Consider the following 23387-nt stretch of genomic DNA (forward strand, 5'->3'; position numbering starts at 1 on the left):
AGAGGATTGGGAGAATGTCATATGGTCAGATGAAACCAAAATAGAACTTTTTGGTAAAAACTCAACTCGTCGTGTTTGGAGGACAAAGAATGCTGAGTTGCATCCAAAGAACACCATACCTACTGTGAAGCATGGGGGTGGAAACATCATGCTTTGGGGCTGTTTTTCTGCAAAGGGACCAGGACGACTGATCCGTGTATAGGAAAGAATGAATGGGGCCATGTATCGTGAGATTTTGAGTGAAAACCTCCTTCCATCAGCAAGGGCATTGAAGATGAAACGTGGCTGGGTCTTTCAGCATGACAATGATCCCAAACACACCGCCCGGGCAATGAAGGAGTGGCTTCGTAAGAAGCATTTCAAGGTCCTGGAGTGGCCTAGCCAGTCTCCAGATCTCAACCCCATAGAAAATCTTTGGAGGGAGTTGAAAGTCTGTGTTGCCCAGCGACAGCCCCAAAACATCACTGCTCTAGAGGAGATCTGCATGGAGGAATGGGCCAAAATACCAGCAACAGTGTGTGAAAACCTTGTGAAAACGTTTGACCTGTGTCATTGTCACGAATGCTGATGTGGATGCAGTGGTGGAGTGAAACGCAGGACACAGAGGAATAAGTCAAAACGACTTTACTATAACCTCGAAAGGTACACACAAAATAAACGGCCTCAAAATACACTAGAGGCGAAACAAATACGCAAGTGCGTAAAAACAACACGAAGTGCCAAGGTACCGAACCTATACATCTGTCACGCTCGTCGGGAACAGAGGAGGACCAAGGCGCAGCGTTGAATGCGAACATATTTATTTATATAATGATCACACGATCAAAACAACAAAACGAAAACGTGACGTCCCTGGTTACATACACAAACCAACACGGAACAAGAAACCACAATGAATGAATGCCTAACGGCTACCTAAGTATGACTCCCAATCAGAGACAACGAGCTACAGCCGTCTCTGATTGGGAGCCACCCTGGCCAACATAGATATACAACTAGAACCAACACACATGAAAACTCACACCCTGGCTCAACATACTAGAGTCCCCAGAGCCAGGGCGTGACAGTACCCCCCCCTAAAGGCGCGGACTCCGACCGCGCCAACCAAATACCACAGGGGAGGGACCGGGTGGGCACTCCGCCTTGGCGGCGGATCCGGCTCCGGGCATGATCCCCACTCGCTCTCTAACCCCCCAAGGTACCCCTGGTCCGGTCTGGCCCTGCTGACCGGAGCTGGACTGCACACTGGTGGAGCGGATTGCTCTAGCTCCGGCGTGAAGCAGCTGACCCGTGCTGAACCAGGCACCAGTGGAACAGGCACGGCCTGTGCCGGACTGACGACGCACACCACTGGCTTGGTGTGGGGAGCAGGAACGGCCCGAGCCGGGCTGACAAAACGCACACCTGACTTGGTGCGGGGAGCAGGGGCGGGCCGAACCGGGCTGACGAAACGCACCACTGACTTGGTGCGGGGAGCAGGAACGGGCCGAGCCGGGCTGACGGGCGCACCACTGACTTGGTGCGGGGAGCAGGAACGGGCCGAGCCGGGCTGACGAAGCGCACCACTGACTTGGTGCGGGGAGCAGGAACGGGCCGAGCCGGGCTGACGAAGCGCACCACTGACTTGGTGCGGGGAGCAGGAACGGGCCGAGCCGGGCTGACGGCGCACCACTGACTTGGTGCGGGGAGCAGGAACGGGCCGAGCCGGGCTGACGGCGCACCACTGACTTGGTGCGGGGAGCAGGAACGGGCCGAGCCGGGCTGACGAGCGCACCACTGACTTGGTGCGGGGAGCAGGAACGGGCCGAGCCGGGCTGACGAGCGCACCACTGGCTTGGTGCGGGGAGCAGGAACGGCCCGAGCCGGGCTGACGACGCGCACCATTGGCCTGGTGCGGGGAGCAGGAACAGGCCGGACCGTACTGGGGACACACACCACTGGTCCTACGCAGGGATCTGGAATGGGCCGGACCGGACTGGTAACACACCCCAGTACCTCTCGCCGTGCCTCTACACCTTCCATCCCCTCTTCGACCAGTGGCCCCCGTAACCTGGCGGCCTCCTCTGCCAACCCGCTGGGCCGCTCTGCCGCGGTCTCCTGCTGGCCCGTCGTCCACGGCGTTAGCCCCCCCTAAAAATTTTCTGGCCGTTTCTCCTACCCGTGGACCAGGTCTCCATGTCCCTCGCCAGCCTTTCGCCCTTTTGCTTCCATGTCAAGCCCTTCTCTTCCTCACCCGGCTTGACCCAGTCGAGGAGGCGAAGGAGATCTGCTAGAGATCTCCCTGGCGATGGCTCCTGGACACGCTGCTTGGTCCAGTCTTGGTGGTTTCTTCTGTCACGCTCGTCGGGAACAGAGGAGGACCAAGGCGCAGCGTTGAATGCGAACATATTTATTTATATAATGATCACACGATCAAAACAACAAAACGAAAACGTGACGTCCCTGGTTACATACACAAACCAACACGGAACAAGAAACCACAATGAATGAATGCCTAACGGCTACCTAAGTATGACTCCCAATCAGAGACAACGAGCTACAGCCGTCTCTGATTGGGAGCCACCCTGGCCAACATAGATATACAACTAGAACCAACACACATGAAAACTCACACCCTGGCTCAACATACTAGAGTCCCCAGAGCCAGGGCGTGACAACATCCATGACAAGCGGACAATAACACACAAAATACAAACATAACATAGGGGAACTTATAGGTGACATAATCAATACAGAATACGAAACAGGTGCACTAACTAGACATGACAAAACAAACATCGAAAACATCAAACGGTAGTAGCTAGTACTCCGGGGACGACGAACGCCAAAGCCTGCCCGAGCAAGGAGGAGGAGCAGCCTCGGCGGCATCCGTGACAGTCATTGCCAACAAAGGGTATATAACAAAGTATTGAGAAACTTTTGTTATTGACCAAATACTTATTTTCCACCATAATTTGCAAATCAATTCATAAAAAATCCTACAATGTGATTTTCTGGATTTTTTTTCCTCATTTTGTCTGTCATAGTTGACGTGTACCTATGATGAAAATCTTTTTAAGTGGGAGAACTTGCACAATTGGTGGCTGACTAAATACTTTCTTTCCCCACTGTATATATATATATATATATATATAGAGAGAGAGAGAGAGAGAGAGAGAGAGAGAGAGAGAGAGAGAGAGAGAGAGAGAGAGAGAGAGAGAGAGAGAGAGAGAGAGAGAGAGAGAGAGAGAGAGAGAGAGAGAGAGAGAGAGAGATAGATAGATAGAGATAGATAGATAGATAGATAGATAGATAGAGAGAGGAGAGAGAGAGAGACTCAGACAAATATTCAGACCTAAGAGAATCTTTCTTTCCCCAAATTATCATTCAGTACAAAGAATTTGAAACTATAGAAGAGGAAGAAAAAAACAAATATTTATTTTGACAGCCAAATATGTGTCCTCCTGCCACAACCTGAGGGACAGCCAGTGAAAAGTATAATGTAATGTCAATAATATTTCCTGTTTTGTTTTGGCTTTCATACCATGTCATGTGTCTTCTCAGTCATGTTGAGACTGGTCGACTACTATTGCTTTAATGTATTAATATTGTTGTTGTAGTTGCTGTTAATGGTTATCCCATTTCCACTACTACTATTACAGTTTTTCTGAATTGCTAAAACACTAAACCCCATTCTCTGAACAAAATGCTCAGGGCCTAAACACATTTGTCGAATCAATCAGTCTTTTTGCAAAACTCTAAACACGTTCTCACTCACTAAAACACATTTTGCACTGTGATGCACTTGTGTTACAAAATGGTTGTCATCGTTTACACACAACGACTCCAAATTGTTCACACTTGTTTCTAATGATGTGATCAAACCAATTGTACAGAATATAAGCCAGTTCAGAGTGCACAGGTGGCACAGGTGCGTTGAATGTTGATACCAACAATGGATGGAAACAATCTGAGAGGCATAGGAGGAAGAGTACGTGTAAGAGGTGGTGGACGAGGAGGAAGAGTTTGAGGACGAGGAAGAGCAAGACCAAGAACAGTAATTTCAGAAGACATTCGAGCAACTGTGATAGACCATGTTGTTGTTCATGGAATGACAATGAGGGAAGCAGGACAAAGAGTACAACCCAATTTGAGCAGATTCTCTGTGGCCACCATAATCAGGACATTCAGAGAAGAGAACAGGTCATTGTTTATTTTTATTTTGGTCATTGAAAGTTTACTGTATACATTTGATTCAGTACATCACTTTGTCAATAGAAAGGGGACTGGGGAAAAAAAGAATAATGTTATCACCATACAATATTTTACGTATAGAAGTAATGTCCATTACTATTTTTACTGTATGTATACCTTTGTAAGTGCATTTTCCCTTTTTGTAGAATTGCAAGACTACCACATGAGGGTGGAAGGCCTGCTATGTTCTCCCAACAGCAAGAGGCTCTCATTGTTGATATGGTCCTTCAAAACAATGCCATCCGACTGTGTGAAATACAGCAAAGAGTTGTTGAACACAATGTAAACTTTGAAGGAATCAACAGTGTCAGCCTTTCTACCATTGTCCGTGTCCTCCAGCGCAACAGGGTATGCATGAAGCAAGTGTACAGAGTACCCTTTGAGCGCAACTCAGAAAGGGTCAAATATCTACGATTTCAGTATGTGCAAGTAAGTGTACACTCAGACACTTTCAGCGCTGATGCTTACAGTACAATGCTATGCTACTAGCCTACTGTTACTGTAAACTGCACTATATTGTAGTGTATGTAAATCAGGAGTGCATACAAATGTGCTATTGCAGAAGTCTGTCTTTCTGTATCACTTACTAAACTACTTATTTATCTATTTTTATATATAGAGAGTGTTTGAATTGGATTCCATGGAAAGGCCCCATAAATACATTTTTATAGATGAAGCAGGGTTCAATCTGGCGAAGAGGAGAAGGAGAGGCAGGAACATAATTGGCCAACGTGCCATTGTGGAAGTCTCTGGCCAGGGTGGTGGCAATGTCACCCTTTGTGCATCTATAAGTAATCGTGGGGTTCTTCACCGTCATGCAACCCTGGGGCCATATAACACTGAACATCTTCTTACATTTCTGGGTGGTCTTCGGGATGTTTTGTTTGAGCGTGAGCAGCAGGATCATCAGCAGGCAGTGCATCCTGTCTATGTTGTAGTTTGGGACAATGTCAGCTTTCACTGTGGTGTCCGGATACGCGAGTGGTTCAACATCAACCAGCGATTCATAAATGTTTGCCATCCACCATACAGCCCTTTCCTCAACCCAATATAATAGTTTTTCTCTGTGTGGCGGTGGAAGGTCTATGACCGAAACCCATTGTGACGTCACGAGAGGCTACACAGCTTTCAGCGGGATTGCTCAAGTAGTGCAAGGAGACAAGGTTCAAACAAAACAAGGATTTTATTATAGGTCTTGGGAAATTAACGAAAATATAACCAAATTCTGTTCTCTTGTGGCTCTTTAAGGATTAACAGTTCAGGGATGTCTCTTCCACATCCAAAATCATAATTCTCACTCGCTCAGATAACTTTTCCCCAGCCTTACTGTAGTCCACGTTGCAGCTAGTGGCCAACCCAGCAAAAAGTCCTTCCAAATGTCTCTCACGTATTTCCACAGGTGCATATATCCAAAGGTGAGTATTTCCCAAAGGTAAGTATCTCCAAATCCTTATATTCCTCATGGAAGTGGACGTGCAGCACTCTTGTCCTCCAGAGAGCCCAGGTTGGAGACTGTGTCTCTTCACCCCCCCACACACCCCCTCAGTGTGTCTCTTCCCTTCCCAAACCTTCAGCTCATCAGCTCCTCATTTGTTTCAGCTGCGTGGGAAGATTGGCCATAGAGGGGTGGAGTTCCCGACCATACCAGCAGATGGAGCCATAGCTGTCTGGGTTTGCAGCCACCTCAGGGGGATGTAACGTCCCTCCAGGACACAGCCTCTCGTGACATCACACCATATACCAGGGAAAATCTCTTACAGGCAATGGAATTGGCCTGTGGTGACATAGGTGTGGAGTGTTGTCAAGGCTGGATCCGGCACACCAGAGGGTTTTTCCCCCGTTGCCTGGCAAGGGACAATGTTGCCTGTGATGTGGACGAAGTCCTCTGGCCGGAACCAGCACAAAGACGTGATGCTGAGGCAGAATGAATCTCTAATTGACTTTGATTTCGCAGTTGCACAACATTTTTGAGTGTACTGTAGTGTGCATTTCATTTAGAGTTTTCTTTGTTCTTTGGGCTTTTGCAGTTGGACTGCTGTATTTTTATGCAAGTGCTGAATATACAGACATTCAATTCTGTATTACTTGCAGTACTTACAGTATACAATATATTCACTGTACTAAGTTGTGATTACTATACTTTTTGTTTTAATTGCAAAATGCGTTTACTATATAAAATAAATAAATACATCTGTAACTACATGCCCTAGACACCGTGTTCTCCATTTTTTTATGTAGTGTCTAATGAACGCTCTGTAGTGTTTATATATTGACTGGCTGTGTGTATGATCTGAAAGCATTGTTTGATTTTGAGCACAGATTAAATGGTTTTGAGGCGATTGTTTGATTTTGCCGGAAGAGTCAGGGGTTTTGTGAATGTAGTTTGAAGATTTGGTTTTGTGTTTAAAGTTTTGAGAAAATGGGTGAAGGTTTCAAGAAATGTGTCTTAGCAATCGAGAAAAACTGTAATATTGCTGTTGGTCCCACCATTTTTGGCAATGTAAGTAATTTAACTTGCCATGTCAATAAAGTACATTGAATTGAAGAGAGAGAGACAGACAGACAGAGAGAAGGTGTCCTGCTTTGTGGTGCTGCAGTGGTAACGATGACCAATGCAGCACAATAAAGAGGCATGTGACATCAGTCTTGCAGCAGAGAGAGCCGGGCTGAACTCTGACAGCCTATCCTCTATGGCTGGTGGCTGCTTGGAATGAATTGCAATTTCATAATTACCCCATGTGGCCACATACAGTATATAACATTACTGGTGGCAGACTGGCAGTGTGATAGGTTTGCTTCTGCATTGCTTATATTGCGTGGTCCTCTGTAGCTCAACTGGTAGAGCATGGCGCTTGTAACGCCAAGGTAGTGGGTTCGATCCCCGGGACCACCCATACACGAAAATGTATGCACACATGACTGTAAGTCGCTTTGGATAAAAGCATCTGCTAAATATTATATTATATATATTAATCAATCCAGATATTTTGGTTTGGTTCAGCTTCAGCCTATAATTGTCTCTCGTTTAGCAGATCATGAAGTTTAATCCTTGGCTTAGCCAGTATTGACTGACAGAAAACACAATTCAGTGAGAGTGCTGCCAGTACTTTATTTTGAATATTTATAGCAAAGAATCTTATTTATAGCAGGAAAGACAATGTATGCTGGCTGGGGTATGACATTAGAAACTTATGGAAAGTATTATATAATAGTGTCTCTAACCTTGCTTCTGAAATGCAGGAGTGCTGCAATCACAGATCCTTGGCTGTATACTGTGAGCAGACTATTCTTTCATTATTAAAGAACGTCCATTGTGCTCTTAGCTCACAGCATGACTTCCCCTCTCAGATTACTCTGGAGAGTGACGGCACTGGACTGGTAGAGCAGATGCAGATCAGGACTTTCTCATACACACTGACTGTACTGATGATGATGATGATGCATAAAGCGTCCAGTTGAACACACACATACACACCACACTGCAGTACACTACTCTAAGCTGCTACATACAGGCACAGACGGACAGACAGACAGACAGACGACACACACACACAGGGTTGACGACAGTGACACCTAACCTTACAGCAAACAATTTTACTTTACAGTAAACCCTCGACCACAAAGCGCCACAGAGGGTGGTGCGGACAGCCCAGTACATCACTGGGGCCATGCTCCCTGCCATCCAGGACCTCAGAGGAAGGCCGAAAAATTGCCATAGACTCCAGCCACCCAAGCCATAGACTGTTCACTCTGCTACCGTCCGGCAAACAATACCGGAGAATCGGCTCTCGGACCCCCAAGCCATAAATAGTTCAATAAATTGTTACCCGGATTATCTGCACTGACCCTATCTTGCACTGACTCTACGCACACTCACTATATATACATACTATATACACACTCACACACGCACTACACTGACACAACAACAAAAAAAACACACATTCACATACACTAGATACGCAAACACACATAACACACACACGCATACCGACAACACAAACACACACACACACACACACTTTTACACTCATCATTTGCTATTATTATCTATCCGGATGCCTAGTCACTTTACCCTGCCTTTATGTACATATCTACCTCAAATACCTCATAACTCTGCATGTCACGAGTTACAAAGCCAGAACCCAGAAGCAGACCAGGACAAGGTAAGTTGAAACGAAGGTGAGTGTTTATTTACAAAGTCAAGAGTGATGCTGAATAATCCAGGGAACAGAGCGGGCGGCGTTGATTAGTTGTTGGGGGTGCAGTGGTTGATCCAATCATGGCTCGGCAGCCGCCGACCACCAGGCAGAGGTTGGATGAAGGTTCCGGACGAGTGACTGCAGATGGAACAAAACGGAGGTAAGTAAACAACCAAACCAACAAGGTGCAAAACAACAAAACTAACGCTAGAAGCTCTAAGACTGATACTCTGGTAAACCTACTGTTCATGGCTAACGATCCGGCAGGGGAATGGATGTTAGGCCAGAGCCTAAGAAGGGTGATGATCAGGACCAGGTGTGCAGATTGCTGACGGGATGCAGGTGCGGAAATCAGAGCGCTCCCCGGAGCGTTCCAGAACCCTCGGGAAACTGGAGATCACGAGCAGAAAAACTAGTCCACAGACAGGACCCGACTCAGACTGCCGGGATCGTTACAGTACCCCCCTCCGACGAACGCCACCGGGCGGACTCCCGGAGCGCCAGGATGGAGGCGGTAGAAGTCACGGATGAGGTCAGCATCTAGGATCTGTCGCCGCGGAATCCAACTCCTCTCTTCAGGACCATACCCCTCCCAGTCCACGAGATACTGGAACCCCCGGCCCCGCCGTCTGGAATCCATGATGCGTCGCACCGTGTAGGCAGGACCACCTCCGATCATCCGAGGAGGAGGAGGAGGAGGCGGAGGAGGCAACAGAGGACTGAGGAAAACAGGCTTGAGGCAGGAGACATGAAAGGTGGGATGGACTCTGAGCGTCCTCGGGAGTTTGAGTCGAACTGCCACCGGATTGATCACCCTCTCCACCACAAACGGACCAATGAACCCCGGTAACAACTTCCTAGACTCAGTCCGTAAAGGAAGATCCCGTGTGGCCAACCAGACCCTATCTCCGATGGTATAGGTGGGAGCGGGGATCCGGCGACGATTCGCCTGGAGCTGATACCGGTCCGAAACTCTAAGGAGTGCCTTTCTGGCCCGATGCCAGGTCCGGTGGCAACGACGAATATGGGCCTGAACAGAAGGCACTGAGAGCTCCTTCTCCTGAGAAGGGAACAAGGGCGGTTGGTAGCCATACAGGCACTGGAAGGGAGACATCCCAGTGGCAGATGTAGGGAGAGTATTGTGGGCATACTCAACCCAAGGCAACTGAGAGACCCAGGAGGTGGGGTTGGAAGAGGCCAGGCAGCGTAGCGTGGATTCCATCTTCTGGTTGGCTCTCTCCGCCTGACCATTAGATTGGGGGTGAAAACCAGATGTGAGACTGACTGTAGCTCCAATGGCCAAACAGAAGGACTTCCAGACAGCAGAGGTAAACTGAGGGCCACGGTCGGAAACGATATCACTGGGCAAACCGTGGACCCTGAAAACCTCCCTAACCAGGATCTCGGACGTCTCCGAGGCAGAGGGGAAGCTTGGCAATTGGCACAAAGTGGGCGAACTTGCTGAATCTGTCCACGATAGTCAGAACGACCGTGTTCCCCTCAGAAGCGGGCAACCCAGTGACAAAGTCCAGGGCCAGATGCGACCATGGTCGCCGGGGAATAGGAAGGGGGTGAAGTAGTCCAGAGCTGGGCCGATTGGTACTCTTATTCTGCGCACACACTGGACAGGCAGCAACATAACCCCGAGTATCCTCGGCCATGGCAGGCCACCAAAAAGCGTCTGCGAAGAAACGCCATCGTCCGAGCCACGCCAGGGTGACAAGCCATCTTGCTGGCGTGGGACCATTTGAGGACCGCAGGGACGAACCGACTCAGGCACAAACAACCGACCGGGTGGACCGTTACCGGGACCGGGCTGCGTCCGAAGGGCCGCCATCACCTCCTCCTCAATCTTCCACCTAACAGCTCCCACGACGCAGTTCCGGGGGAGAATTGTCTCGGTCTTGGACCCACTCTCCTCCGTCTTGGAGAACATCCGAGACAAGGCGTCCGCCTTGCCGTTCTTAGATCCAGGTCGGAACGTCAGGGGAAAAATTGAATCGTCCGAAAAACAACGACCACCTGGCCTGACGGGGAGTTGAGAGCGTCTAGCCGATTGCACGTAAGCAAGATTCTTGTGGTCAGTCCAGACAATAAACGGTTGCTCCGCCCCCTCCAACCAGTGGCGCCACTCCTCCAAGGCAAGTTTCACCGCGAGAAGCTCCCGGTTACCCACATCGTAATTCCTCTCCGCAGGCGAAAGGCGACAGAGTAGTAGGCGCAGGGATGGAGTTTACTGTCCGTGGAGCATCGCTGCGACAGGATGGCGCCAACTCCCACATCAGACGCGTCCACTTCAACGACGAACTGACGGGCCGTGTCCGGTTGGAGAGAATCGGTGCGTTGGTGAATCGCCTCTTCAAATCCAGAAACGCTCGATCCGCCTCGGATTCCACTTGAAGCTCCTGATACTGGAAGTCAAGGCAGTTAACGGAGCGGCCACACGGCTGTAATCCCGGATGAATCTGCGGTAGAAATTCGCAAACCCCAAAAATCTCTGGAGCTGCAATCTCGTACCGGGCTGGGCCCATTCCAGAACCGCTCTAACCTTCTCCTGGTCCATCCTAATCTCTCCCCTGGAGATGATGTACCCGAGAAAGGATGTCGTGTGGGCGTGAAACTCGCACTTCTCGGCCTTCACGAACAGGCGATTCTCCCACAATCGCTGCAGAACCTGCCGGACATGCTGGACGTGGTCGGAAGGTTCCTTCGAGAAGATCAGAATGTCATCCAGATAAACAAACACAAAGAGACCGATCATGTCTCTCAGGACGTCGTTCACCATACTCTGGAATACCGCTGGAGCATTGGTCAGTCCAAACGGCATCACCTGATACTCGAAGTGACCCATCGGTGTATTGAAACCCGTCAACCACTCGTCTCCCTCTCTGATCCGGACCATGTGATACGCATTGCGTAGGTCTAGCTTGGTGAACACCGTAGCACCCTGTAAGGAGTCGAAGGCAGAACTCATCAAGGGCAGGGGATACTTGTTCTTGACCGTGATGTCATTCAACCCCCGATAATCAATACACGGTCGAAGAGAGCCATCCTTCTTACCCACAAAGAAGAATCCTGCCCCCCAGGGGTGATGACGAGGGACGAACGAGACCAGCAGCTAGGGACTCCTTGATGTAGGTCTCCAAAGCCTCACGTTCAGGGCGGGAGATACTGTATAACCTTCCCTTAGGGTAGACAGCTCCAGGGAACAGGTTGATGGCACAATCATATGGTCGGTGGGGAGGGAGTGACAGAGCCTTCTGCTTACTGAACACTTCCCCCAAATCGTGATATGTCTCGGGAACCAGGGACAAATCTGGGGGTTTAGCCTCAATCACCTGACTGGGAACCGAATGGGGACAGGCAGTCTTGAGACAGTTAGCATGACAATCAAGGCTCCAACTCGTTACCTTGCCCGTCACCCAATCGAACGTGGGATTGTGTTCCTTCAGCCAGGGGTATCCAAGGACCAGAGGAACATGGGAAGACGGCAGAATGAAGAATGAAATCATCTCCGAATGATTCCCCGACAACAGCATCTTAACCGGTTCAGTCCTCATCGTGATACGTGCCAGACTACTGCCGTTCAGAGTGGTCGCTTCAATGGCTTCCCGCAATTGCTCCTTGGAAAGCCCCAGCTGTTCCACCAACTCGGCATCAAGAAAGCTTCCATCGGCACCTGAATCGATAAAAGCGTTAATCGCTAAGCTCTGATTCCTGTTCACAAGGGTAGCCGGGAAACGGGGTCTGACAGAGGTATTGAGAGGTCGAAACTGGCTCGCTAAAAGTCCTCCCAACTTTAGCGAGCCGCGCAGTTTGACGACCGCCGGGAACAGGTGGCGAGGTAATGTCCCGAACCACCACAGTAGAGGCAACAGTTAGTCCTACGTCTGAGTTGGCGTTCCTCCTTGGTTAACCCGTGCCGCCCTACTTGCATTGGTTCCGAATCGGGAGACAGGACCTCTCCACTAATCCTGTGTGGTGGACGATGATCGACGTATTCTGGTCCAATCCCCGACCCGACTGGAACCTGAGAAGCTGATCGATTGGACGGACCCCATTGCTTCTCCCTCCTTCGCTCTCGGACTCGATTATCCACCCGAATAGACAAGGCTACCAAGCTGTCCAGGTCACTAGGCTCGGATAGGAGATCAACTCATCCTTGAGCTGCTCCGACAGACCCTGGTAAAAGGCCGCTTGCAGAGACTCCTCATTCCACCCACTCTCCACAGCCAACGTCTTGAACTCGATCACGAAGTCGGCCACGCTGCGAGTTCCTTGGTGAAGCGAAAACAGGCGCCTAGCTGCGTCCCTCCCTCGGACGGAATGGTCGAAAAGCTTCCTCATCTCGGCCGTGAACCCCTGGTATGAAGCCATGCAGGGGTCTTGTCGTTCCCAAACGGCTGAAGCCCACTCCAGCGCTCGACCACGCAGCAACTCAATCACAAAGGCTATCCTAGCCTTGTCTGTGGCATAAGAGTAGGGCTGTAGATCGAACACTAACCCACACTGCATAAGGAAAGAAACGGCATCTTCCCAGCTCCCCCTCATATTTATCCGGCGTCGGCACCTTGGGCTCACGGAAGGACACCGCTCCAGACGCGGCAGGCGAGATGGGTGAAACCGGTAGTGGATCCTCCACCGGAAACTTGCGCTGGTTCTGGACCTCCGTCAGACCGGTAGAAAGGTTCCGAACTGCCAACGCGATCTCCTGTAGCTCCGTGCTATGATGGCCCAACATCTTCTCCTGATGGGTAATGGCATGGCGAACAGAGTCCAGGTCCGCTGGGTTCATTACTGGCCGGATCGTTCTGTCACGAGTTACAAAGCCAGAACCCAGAAGCAGACCAGGACAAGGTAAGTTGAAACGAAGGTGAGTGTTTATTTACAAAGTCAAGAGTGATGCTGAATAATCCAGGGAACAGAGCGGGCGGCGTTGATTAGTTGTTGGGGGTGCAGTGGTTGATCCAATCATGGCTCGGCAGCCGCCGACCACCAGGCAGAGGTTGGATGAAGGTTCCGGACGAGTGACTGCAGATGGAACAAAACGGAGGTAAGTAAACAACCAAACCAACAAGGTGCAAAACAACAAAACTAACGCTAGAAGCTCTAAGACTGATACTCTGGTAAACCTACTGTTCATGGCTAACGATCCGGCAGGGAATGGATGTTAGGCCAGAGCCTAAGAAGGGTGATGATCAGGACCAGGTGTGCAGATTGCTGACGGGATGCAGGTGCGGAAATCAAGAGCGCTCCCCGGAGCGTTCCAGAACCCTCGGGAAACTGGAGATCACGAGCAGAAAAACTAGTCCACAGACAGGACCCGACTCAGACTGCCGGGATCGTTACACTGCACATTGATCTGGTACTGGTACTCCCTGTATATAGCTCCATTCTTGTGTATTTTATTCCTCTTGTGTTACTATTTTTAGTTTTATTATAATTGTTTTAATTCTGCATCGTTGGGAAGGGCTCGTAAGCAAGCATTTTACAGTTAAGTCAACAGCCGTTGTATTTGGCGCATGTGACAAATAACATTTGATTTGATTTGAGTGTGTACTACAGAACGTGAGAACATGGGGGTCCAGGAGAGTGGGTTAGAGAGGGTAGATAGATATACTATGGGGTGCAGCTGTTATGGCGTTTCAGACACTCCTCTATGTTTCCACCGCCCTTTCCCGAAAAGTATTTAGTGCTTTATTCATTGGCATGCATCAATATTTTTAGCCAGGCTCATGTGTCAAACTTGTGTTTGGCTTAGAGGTGACAGCATCAGCCATAAACACTGGGTTTCCCCTGAGCATAGAGACTTTTACTGTATGTTTATGGGATATATCCATCACTCAAGCTAATGTGGTCCAATGTACCCTGGCCTGCACTTTCTATACCCATTGTGAAGCACTACAAAAACGTATAATATTGCACAACAATAATGTGGAATACACACTATGAAGCAAATTGCCTAAGCCTTCTACAGTGAAATTGTTATACTCAATGCAGTCTATGACAGGAAAACAGTTCTTACTACATCTCACTGGTGATAAAACTCTCCCACCTGTGTAGGGGAGGGGGAGGGTTGGCTCAGATTTGACCTTATCTCCACATCTGTTTACAGTGAGTTTGTGTTCTAATACACACAGCAGCAAGGAGAGAGTATCATATACAGAGAAAATAATGCAGAGACAACAGTTGTATGTGGTTACAGTACAATATTTGGGATTTTCAACAAAATCCCAAATTGTTTGCATAGTCAATTTACACGCAGCTCTGATACACACACTTACCCCACCAGACATGCCACCATGGGTCTTTTCACAGTCCCCAAATCCAGAACAAATTCAAGAAAGCGCACAGTATTACATAGAGCCATTATTGCATGGAACTCCAATCCATCTCATATTGCTCAAATGAACAGCAAACCTGGTTTAAAAAAAACTGATTAAGCAACACTTCATGGCACAAAGCCTTTCCCCTATTTGACCTAGATAGTTTGTGTGAATGTAATGATATGTAGGCTACGTATGCCTTTTGTATTTCATTTTAATTGATGTATTTCTGTCCTTGAGCTGTTCTTGTCTATTAATGTTCTGTATTATGTCATGTTTCATGTTTTGTGTGGACCCCAGGAAGCTAATGGGGATCCTAATAAAATACCAAAATACCAAATACACATAAAGACATGCAATCAAACTGAGCATTGGTTTATGTGCTTATTTCACATGTAATGATGTGTACAGAGCTGAGGGCTTCTGTCTTCATGACTGTATATTTCAGAAGGCAGTCCGTGTCATAAGCACCTATCAGCTGTTAGACCCCCACTCTGTCTACTGGAATGTGTGCGGAACCATCCAAGATCCTAATCACTTTTCCATGCCGATGGAACAAACCTCTCTGTAATACCCACAAGGGATGTACTGTATATGTTATGATTTGTTGTTATACTGTGAAAGTATCAGTTAACACCGCTGGCTGATTTATGTGAACACTTAAACCCCATCTTCTATTTCATCAATTCATTCTTTTTTATATATATATATTTTTTTTTTTTAGGGGGTAGATCAGCTTAATATTGCAGATAGATTGTAACTTCCATCAATGTAATTGTCTGCATCACTTCCAATCCCCCATGTTTTATATATATATATATATATATATATATATATATATATATATATATATATATATATATATATATATATATATATATATATATACATATATATATATACACATACACATACATATATATACATATATATATATACACATATACACACATACATACACACATACATACACACATACATACATACATACACATACATATTCCCCTTTATTACTTTCCAACCCCACCACCCTTTCCCTACCTGGAGTAAACTAGTGAACAACTATGCTTAGGCCTCTACTTCCAGCTTATACTTACTATCTACATTTTATGGACACAGTCAATTTTACAATAATTATATTTTGTTTGTTTTTTCTCCTGAACTTCTTCTACTCTCAACCTCTCTGATCATTTTCATGATGCTTCTATATGCCATATCTTTCTAACTGTGCTCTTTCACAAAAGCTCCCAACCTACAACCTATATACTTATTATGGACACAGTATGCTTACATGATTAGTTATCTTGTTATTATTTGCTGTTAGTTGTTATTAGTCCCATCCTTCAACTCCATTCAACACCACCCATCTATCTCTAAACACCATTCATATAGGATTTCTATTTGCCATATATTTTTCAACTGTACTGTTATGTTTTACAAAAGTTCTGAACCTTTCTATTCTCATTGTTTCTACAGATTGTGAATTGAAAATAAACATTTTTGCTAAAAGTATTATTATATTATTGATCGATTGACTATGACTTTTCAGATCACCCAGTAATGCTATCTGCAAGGTTAGATCCAGGTAAATATTGCAATCCTTTAGTCATTCCTGGACCTGTGTCCAAAAACAAGCTACAAATAGACAGTACCAAAACAAATGATCTAATGATTCTGTCTCTTCATCTGTTCATTCTTTAGTTATACTCCCTCAGTCATCCTCTTTTTGGGTTGGTGACCTGTACAAAGACTGACATGCTGGAATATTCTTTGTCAGCATTCACTACTTTCTCACTTTCACCCAATGACCAGATCAAGTCAGTTTTTTGTTGCATCACATTCACCCTCGCTGACCCCTCACAAGCCCTCTATCACAACTATCCCCATGATGCATTATATAAATAAAAGCAGTGGGTGGTCGTCCTATTGCTTTCTGCTGATATATCAGAAGCTCTTGGCCGTCAGTCGTTCTAGTGTGTTTCCTTTAAAGACATCCCCACAAAGTGAAACACTCAATCCAACCTCAACATCTCATGCTCCCAGCCCCCTGTGCTCTAGTCCCCCAGTCCCCTGTGCTCTAGTCCCCTAGTCCCCTGTTCTCTAGTCCCCTAGCCCCCTGTTCTCTAGTCCCCCAGCCCCCAGATCTCTAGTCCCCTAGCCCCCTGTTCTCTAGTCCCCCAGCCCCCAGATCTCTAGTCCCCTAACCCCCTGTTCTCTAGTCCCCTAGTCCCCTGTTCTCTAGTCCCCCAGCCCCCAGATCTCTAGTCCCCTAGCCCCCTGTTCTCTAGTCCCCTAGTCCCCTGTTCTCTAGTCCCCCAGCCCCCAGATCTCTAGTCCCCTAGCCCCCAGATCTCTAGTCCCCTAGCCCCCTGTTCTCTAGTCCCCTAGCCCCCTGTTCTCTAATCCCCCAGCCCCAAGATCTCTAGTCCCCTAGTCCCCTGTTCTCTAGTCCCCTAATCCCTTATTCTTTAGTCCCCTAGTCCCCCAGATCTCTAGTCCCCTAGTCCCCTGTTCTCTAGTCCCCTAATCCCTTATTCTTTAGTCCCCTAGTCCCCCGTTCTCTAGTCCCCAAGTCCCCTGTTCTCTAGTCCCCTAGTCCCCTGTTCTCTAGTCCCCTAGTCCCCTGTTCTCTAGTCCCCTAGTACTCTGTACTTTATTCCCCCAGCCCCCTGTTCTCTAGTCCCCCAGCCCCCTGTACTTTAGTCCCCTAGCCCCCTGTTCCCTAGTCTCCCAGACCCCTGTACTTTAGTCCCCTAGCCCCCTGTATTTTAGTCTCCTAGTACCCCAGCCCCCTGTACTTTAGTCCCCTAGCCCCCTGTTCTCTAGTCCCCCAGCCCCCAGATCTCTAGTCCCCTAGCCCCCTGTTCTCTAGTCCCCTAGTCCCCTGTTCTCTAGTCCCCCAGCCCCCAGATCTCTAGTCCCCTAGCCCCCTGTTCTCTAGTCCCCTAGTCCCCTGTTCTCTAGTCCCCCAGCCCCCAGATCTCTAGTCCCCTAGCCCCCAGATCTCTAGTCCCCTAGCCCCCTGTTCTCTAGTCCCCTAGCCCCCTGTTCTCTAATCCCCCAGCCCCCAGATCTCTAGTCCCCTAGTCCCCTGTTCTCTAGTCCCCTAGTCCCCTGTTCTCTAGTCCCCTAATCCCTTATTCTTTAGTCCCCTAGTCCCCCGTTCTCTAGTCCCCTAGCCCCCTGTTCTCTGGTCCCCTAGCCCCCTGTTCTCTAATCCCCCAGCCCCCAGATCTCTAGTCCCCTAGTCCCCTGTTCTCTAGTCCCCTAGTCCCCTGTTCTCTAGTCCCCTAATCCCTTATTCTTTAGTCCCCAAGTCCCCTGTTCTCTAGTCCCCTAGTCCCCTGTACTTTATTCCCCCAGCCCCCTGTTCTCTAGTCCCCTAGCCCCCTGTTCTCTGGTCCCCTAGCCCCCTGTTCTCTAATCCCCCAGCCCCCAGATCTCTAGTCCCCTAGCCCCCTGTTCTCTAGTCCCCTAGTACTCTGTACTTTATTCCCCCAGCCCCCTGTTCTCTAGTCCCCCAGCCCCCTGTACTTTAGTCCCCCAGCCCCCTGTTCCCTAGTCTCCCAGACCCCTGTACTTTAGTCCCCTAGCCCCCTGTATTTTAGTCTCCTAGTACCCCAGCCCCCTGTACTTTAGTCCCCTGTACTTTAGTCCCCCCAGTCCCCTGGCCCCACAGCCCCCCAGAGCACAGTTGCATAATATTCACAACTCCTGGGAAGTGCCAATAAAATGGTGTCAAACAGAGAGACGGTGATGTAAGCTAAGTAGGGCGCCGAGAAATCACAGACATCCCGACATCCTCACCTGACACCTGCTCCAGCAGTCCAGTCAATCACTGACATTTAGGTCAGGTTATGCTGTAGTGCATAGATGGATGTGTGGAATACTGAGATGGATGCCTGGATGAATGTGTGGATTGATGGATGCATGGGTGGATGCATGGATGGATGGATGGATGGATAGATAGTGCCTTACTGCCTTACTTCTGAGTTGAAGCGGATCTGGCAGACATTGCAGGAGATGATGGGTCGTTTGGTCTTCATCATGGGGGGGCCGAAGGTGTGGTTCATCACTGCCTTCTGTACTGGGTCCATCTGGAGGGGGAGGGGGCAGAGAGCAGGAAGGTTATATGGATAATCTAAGTACTCTGAGTAGGGGAGCAGATAGACATAGTAGGTAATTGTGCCATGGTGGTTGTAGCAGAGTTATTGAAACGCTTTGAGAAAGGCCCCTATGGTGGGAGAGAGGTATTGAGGGGGAGGGGGGAGGGGGGAGGGGGAGGAGAGAGAGAGAGAGAGAGAGAGAGAGAGAGAGAGAGAGAGAGAGAGAGAGAGAGAGAGAGAGAGTTAGAGAAAGGAAGAGAGCCCTGATTGAGGCTGACAGGAGAGTGTGTTTTTTTCATCAGCATCTGCCAGAGCTGTCTGTGCCTTGGGTCTTGGGTGCTGTTCAAATGCTTTATTTGATAGTGGGGTTAGAGGGCCCTGATTACAGACTCTCCCTCCTACATAAATTATCACTTTGTTTTGGGCTTCTGTGTCCAGCAAAGCAACACAACAGTATATCTATCCAACAGTATAGCATGAGGATCAAGGAAACTGTATGGCTAAGAAGTTAAAATGGTCTCCTATAGAGAGAAATAGTAATGGGAGTAGTGGGGTCATTTTGTAGGCACTAACTCCGCCATGGTTAATTCGACAAAGCCTGTCAGGAAAATTAATGGCGTTTTTGAAGGGTTTTAGGATAAACGCCGAAAATAAGGTCTGTGGTACACACAGGATTAGGAGATTTTATACGTTTTGTTCTGTGAGATAATCTTCATCAGCTAATGTAACTTTTTGTGAATTTCTAAGAATTTATGTTATAATAAAAAAACACATAAATCACATAAAGGCTTCATAATTCATTAAGCTCATGTTAGCTTCAAGTTCCTCTGTGTCCAAATCACTAAAGACTTAAAATGGTCCAAACACATGCGCACAGTCGTGAAGAAGGCGCAACAGCGCCTTTTCCCCCTCAAGAGGTTGAAAAATCCTCAAAAAGTTATACAGCTGTACCATTGATAGCATATTGACTGGCTGCATCACTGCCTGGTATGGCAATAAAACAGCCCTCGATCACATGGCGCTACAGTGGGTGGTGCGGACAGCTCAGTACATCACTGGGACCGAGCTCCCTGCTATCCAGGACATCTATATCAGGCGGTGTGGTAGGAAGGCCTGGAAAATCGTTAATGACTCCAACCACCCAAGCCATAGACTATTCTCTCTTCTTCCGCACGGCAAGCGATACCGGTGCAACAAATCTGGCACCAGCAGTGTCTTGAACAGCTTCTATCCCCAAGCAATACGACTAATAAATAGCTAACAAAATAGCTATAGGGATTATCTGAGTTAACCATGTATCTTTATTTATTTATTTTTGCACTGTCTCTCACACACACACTCACTCCATCATCTTCTCACTCACAAATAATATGTACCTACAAAATACTGACTCTACATGCACGCACACCCACTCACATACAAGCTGCTGCTACTCTGTTTATCTTATATCCTGTTGCCTATTTACCTTACTCCTATACATATCTACCTCCATCACTCCAGTATCCCTGCACATTGTAAAAACACTTCACAGCTCTTTAGAAAGACATGTTGACCATGTGGATCTGACTCAAGCCAATCCAGATAGCTGATGTTTACAGTGGTGAACAAAATAGCCCCAAACAGGATACGTGAGCATTCTGAGGGTTCTGACCACTCTTTTAGGTAACCACAATCCAGGCTGGGTGTTTCTCAACTCTGCAGCCAAAAGGACTGAGGTTTTATTCAACTTCTAATCACTGACTGCTTATGTGAACTTAAACTGCAAAATGAGAGGCTAGTTTCACTTTCAACTTCCAAACATCAGACAAAACGTCTAATTATTCTCCCATATATAATTGGTTGAATACAGTTCCTGTCTATATTTATACTCCTCTTCCTTAACCTGGAGTTCTCTTTGTTCCCCTCGTCACAAAAAACGTCATATTGCTCTCTCTCTCTCTCTCTCTCTCTCTCTCTCTCTCTCTCTCTCTCTCTCTCTCCTGATGTTTCATACGAATATTTAAACCCTGAGACCCCACCTACCACTTCCCATCCACTCTTCACTCTCTTTTTCTCTCTCCTCTCTCCTCTCTCCCCCTCTCTCAGTTTTACAATATAAAAGGTCCTTGTCCTAGAATACAGCTGTCTGACTCCAAATTAATTTGTTTGCACTCATCGTTCTCTCACTCTCTATTTGCCAACAACAAGGTGTTTGATCTGTGAAGACACGGTGTGTGTGTGTGTGTGTGTGTTTACGTGCATGCACGTGTGTGCGTGTGTGCGCAAACAAGACGGTCAGTCATTGTACTCACCTATTCATGTCCTACTGTCAATTGTGGTTACCCATGTGGACTACTCTTTTTGTTTTGTAACATCTCTCTCTCTCTCTCTCTCTCTTTCTCTCTCTCTCTCTCTCTCTCTCTCTCTCTCTCTCTCTCTCTCTCTCTCTCTCTCTCTCACTCACTCTCACTCTCTCTCCCTGTAGCCCTCTCAGGCTGATTGAACTCTCTCCTTCCACCCCTCCATTTCTCTCTCCACCCGTCTCTACGTCCTCTCTGCCGTTATGACCTCAGTCATTAAGTCACTATTTTATGTCCCTTCTTTCATTCCCTCCTTTCTTCAGACCTCCACACATACTGTACACCATATGGGGCTGGCAGAGAAATCATGATATACTCTACTCTGTACTCTCGATAGAGGAGGGCAGCACTTGCTCCATTGGATAGTATGATAGCAGACTGTAATATGTGGTGCAACCAAACTCTTCATAAGTTAATCATGGAGCATTCAGTCTAGCAGCCAGGCTCACAGAGCATCCATAACTTGCTCCCTCACTGCACTGCCTGTTTATTGTTCTTATTATACACTGTCTCAATAACAGGTCCTCATGAGAATGGCACTAATTATCTGACAACAACTGGGAAACTCTAGTGGTTCTCTCAACCTCATCAATTACTAATCAATGCTCTGTGAAGAGCCTCTGTTCTAGCACCCTCTATAGGTTATCAGGGTTAATATGTTCTGTCATAGTCTCACTGGCTGTAATAACCACTCAGACAGAGTGGCCATAATGTAAGTGCCCTTGCTGACAGAGCCTCTGTATGTTTTAACTGAACTGGAGAGGATTGAGTGAAAGTGAATGAATGGTCCTAGCAACTAGGACTATGTAACTGGACTCAGTGCCATGTAAAGATGAATGTGTGTGTGTTTGTGAGAGGGACTGCTGAGAGGGTCTGCTACATGTGTGTGTAACAGGGTTGGTTATATTTCCACTTGACACTGCAGAAATGTGTATTTAATGTTCATTTATTCTAATTGGTTGGTTTAAGTCAGATGTCAATAAGGGGTAATGTCATTGGCTATGTTTGCAGTTAGGGGGAGATTGCAGAAAGTTCTAAAATGGCAATGGAAGAGGAATATTGGGACAAGGACACAGAAAGGTGGATTTCTCAGGAGAAATGGAGGGGGAAAAAGAGGAAGAAGAGGTTGAAGAGAATGAGGAAAGCAGAGGGTAGAGTTGAATTTGAGGAAGATACAAATGGAGATTGGGTGTCAAGTGCAAACAGAGTGAGCCGTGCACCAGACCGAGTTCTGGATGTGAAATGGAAGTGAATGAGGGTGAGTTAAGTGAGGTAGAAGGTGTGGTGAAGAGCTCGGAGCCCGAGCCTGGCATCGATGGACATGATAAAGAAGAATCTGGTCCAGTGGGAGTGACATTTTTGGAGAAAGTGGATCCTTCCCTTTTGGCGGATCTATTTGTGGTTTCAGGGTGGGTGGGAAAGGAGTTGGGTGCAGTTGAATCAGGGAAGGTAACCTGTAGTGGACTTGTGATATTTGTCTGTTTCTTCTGCCCAGAGGGAGCCGGCGCTCCATGTCACGCAACTTGGGTCAAGATCTGTTTCTTGCTTGGCGCTTAGGAATAGGGCACCATTGAAAGGAGTGATTTCTGGGGTGGAGGTGGAGCAATTGAAATGCAAGATTCCTGGTGTTTGTGACATCCACCATTAGGGCGCGATGCAGACCCGGTGGTGAGCGTGGTGAAATAGGGGAGTCACTATCAGTCCTTTTGAGTTTTGAGTCAGAGTCTTTACCCGACAAAGTCACGTTAGGATATATCAGTTATCCTGTTATTATCCTGAGCTTTTGTACCGAATCCACTGCGCTGTTTCAGGTGCAGAGTTTATGGTCATATTGCAGCAGTGTGAAGGAGGGAGATGCCAATATGTGGGAAGTGTGCAGGAGGGCATGGGACAGAGGATTGTGTAGTTTCGGTGGATACAATTGTGTGTGTCAACTGTAGAGGTGCCCATGTTGCTGGGGATCGGAATTGTCCGATGCGAGAGAGGCAGGTTGAGGTGGCCAGAGTCAGAATAGTGCAGAAGGCGTTGTATGCTGAGGCGGTAAAGAAAGTAGAGGAGGATGAGTCAAGGATCCTGAGAGGATCCCCATGAGTAGTAGATATGTGCCAGAACAGAGGGATAGGCCAACAAGTGATATATGCTTCAGTAAGGTTGGATTCTTAGCGTTCATAGCAATGTTTA

The 23387-nt window shown here is 47.7% G+C and overlaps 1 protein-coding gene across 1 annotated transcript in view; it reads right to left on the minus strand.

Moving 5' to 3' along the window:
* The window catches only part of LOC121577621 (zinc finger protein 385A-like), a 63868-nt gene that overhangs the window by 19756 nt on the left and 20725 nt on the right, over positions 1-23387 (minus strand). The window contains exon 3 of the mRNA XM_045224068.1: positions 18748-18858. Coding sequence (XP_045080003.1) covers positions 18748-18858 — 111 coding nt within the window. The remainder of the gene's footprint in view (positions 1-18747; positions 18859-23387) is intronic.

Source organism: Coregonus clupeaformis, chromosome 12 (assembly GCF_020615455.1).
Source record: "Coregonus clupeaformis isolate EN_2021a chromosome 12, ASM2061545v1, whole genome shotgun sequence".
Lineage (NCBI taxonomy): Eukaryota > Metazoa > Chordata > Actinopteri > Salmoniformes > Salmonidae > Coregonus > Coregonus clupeaformis.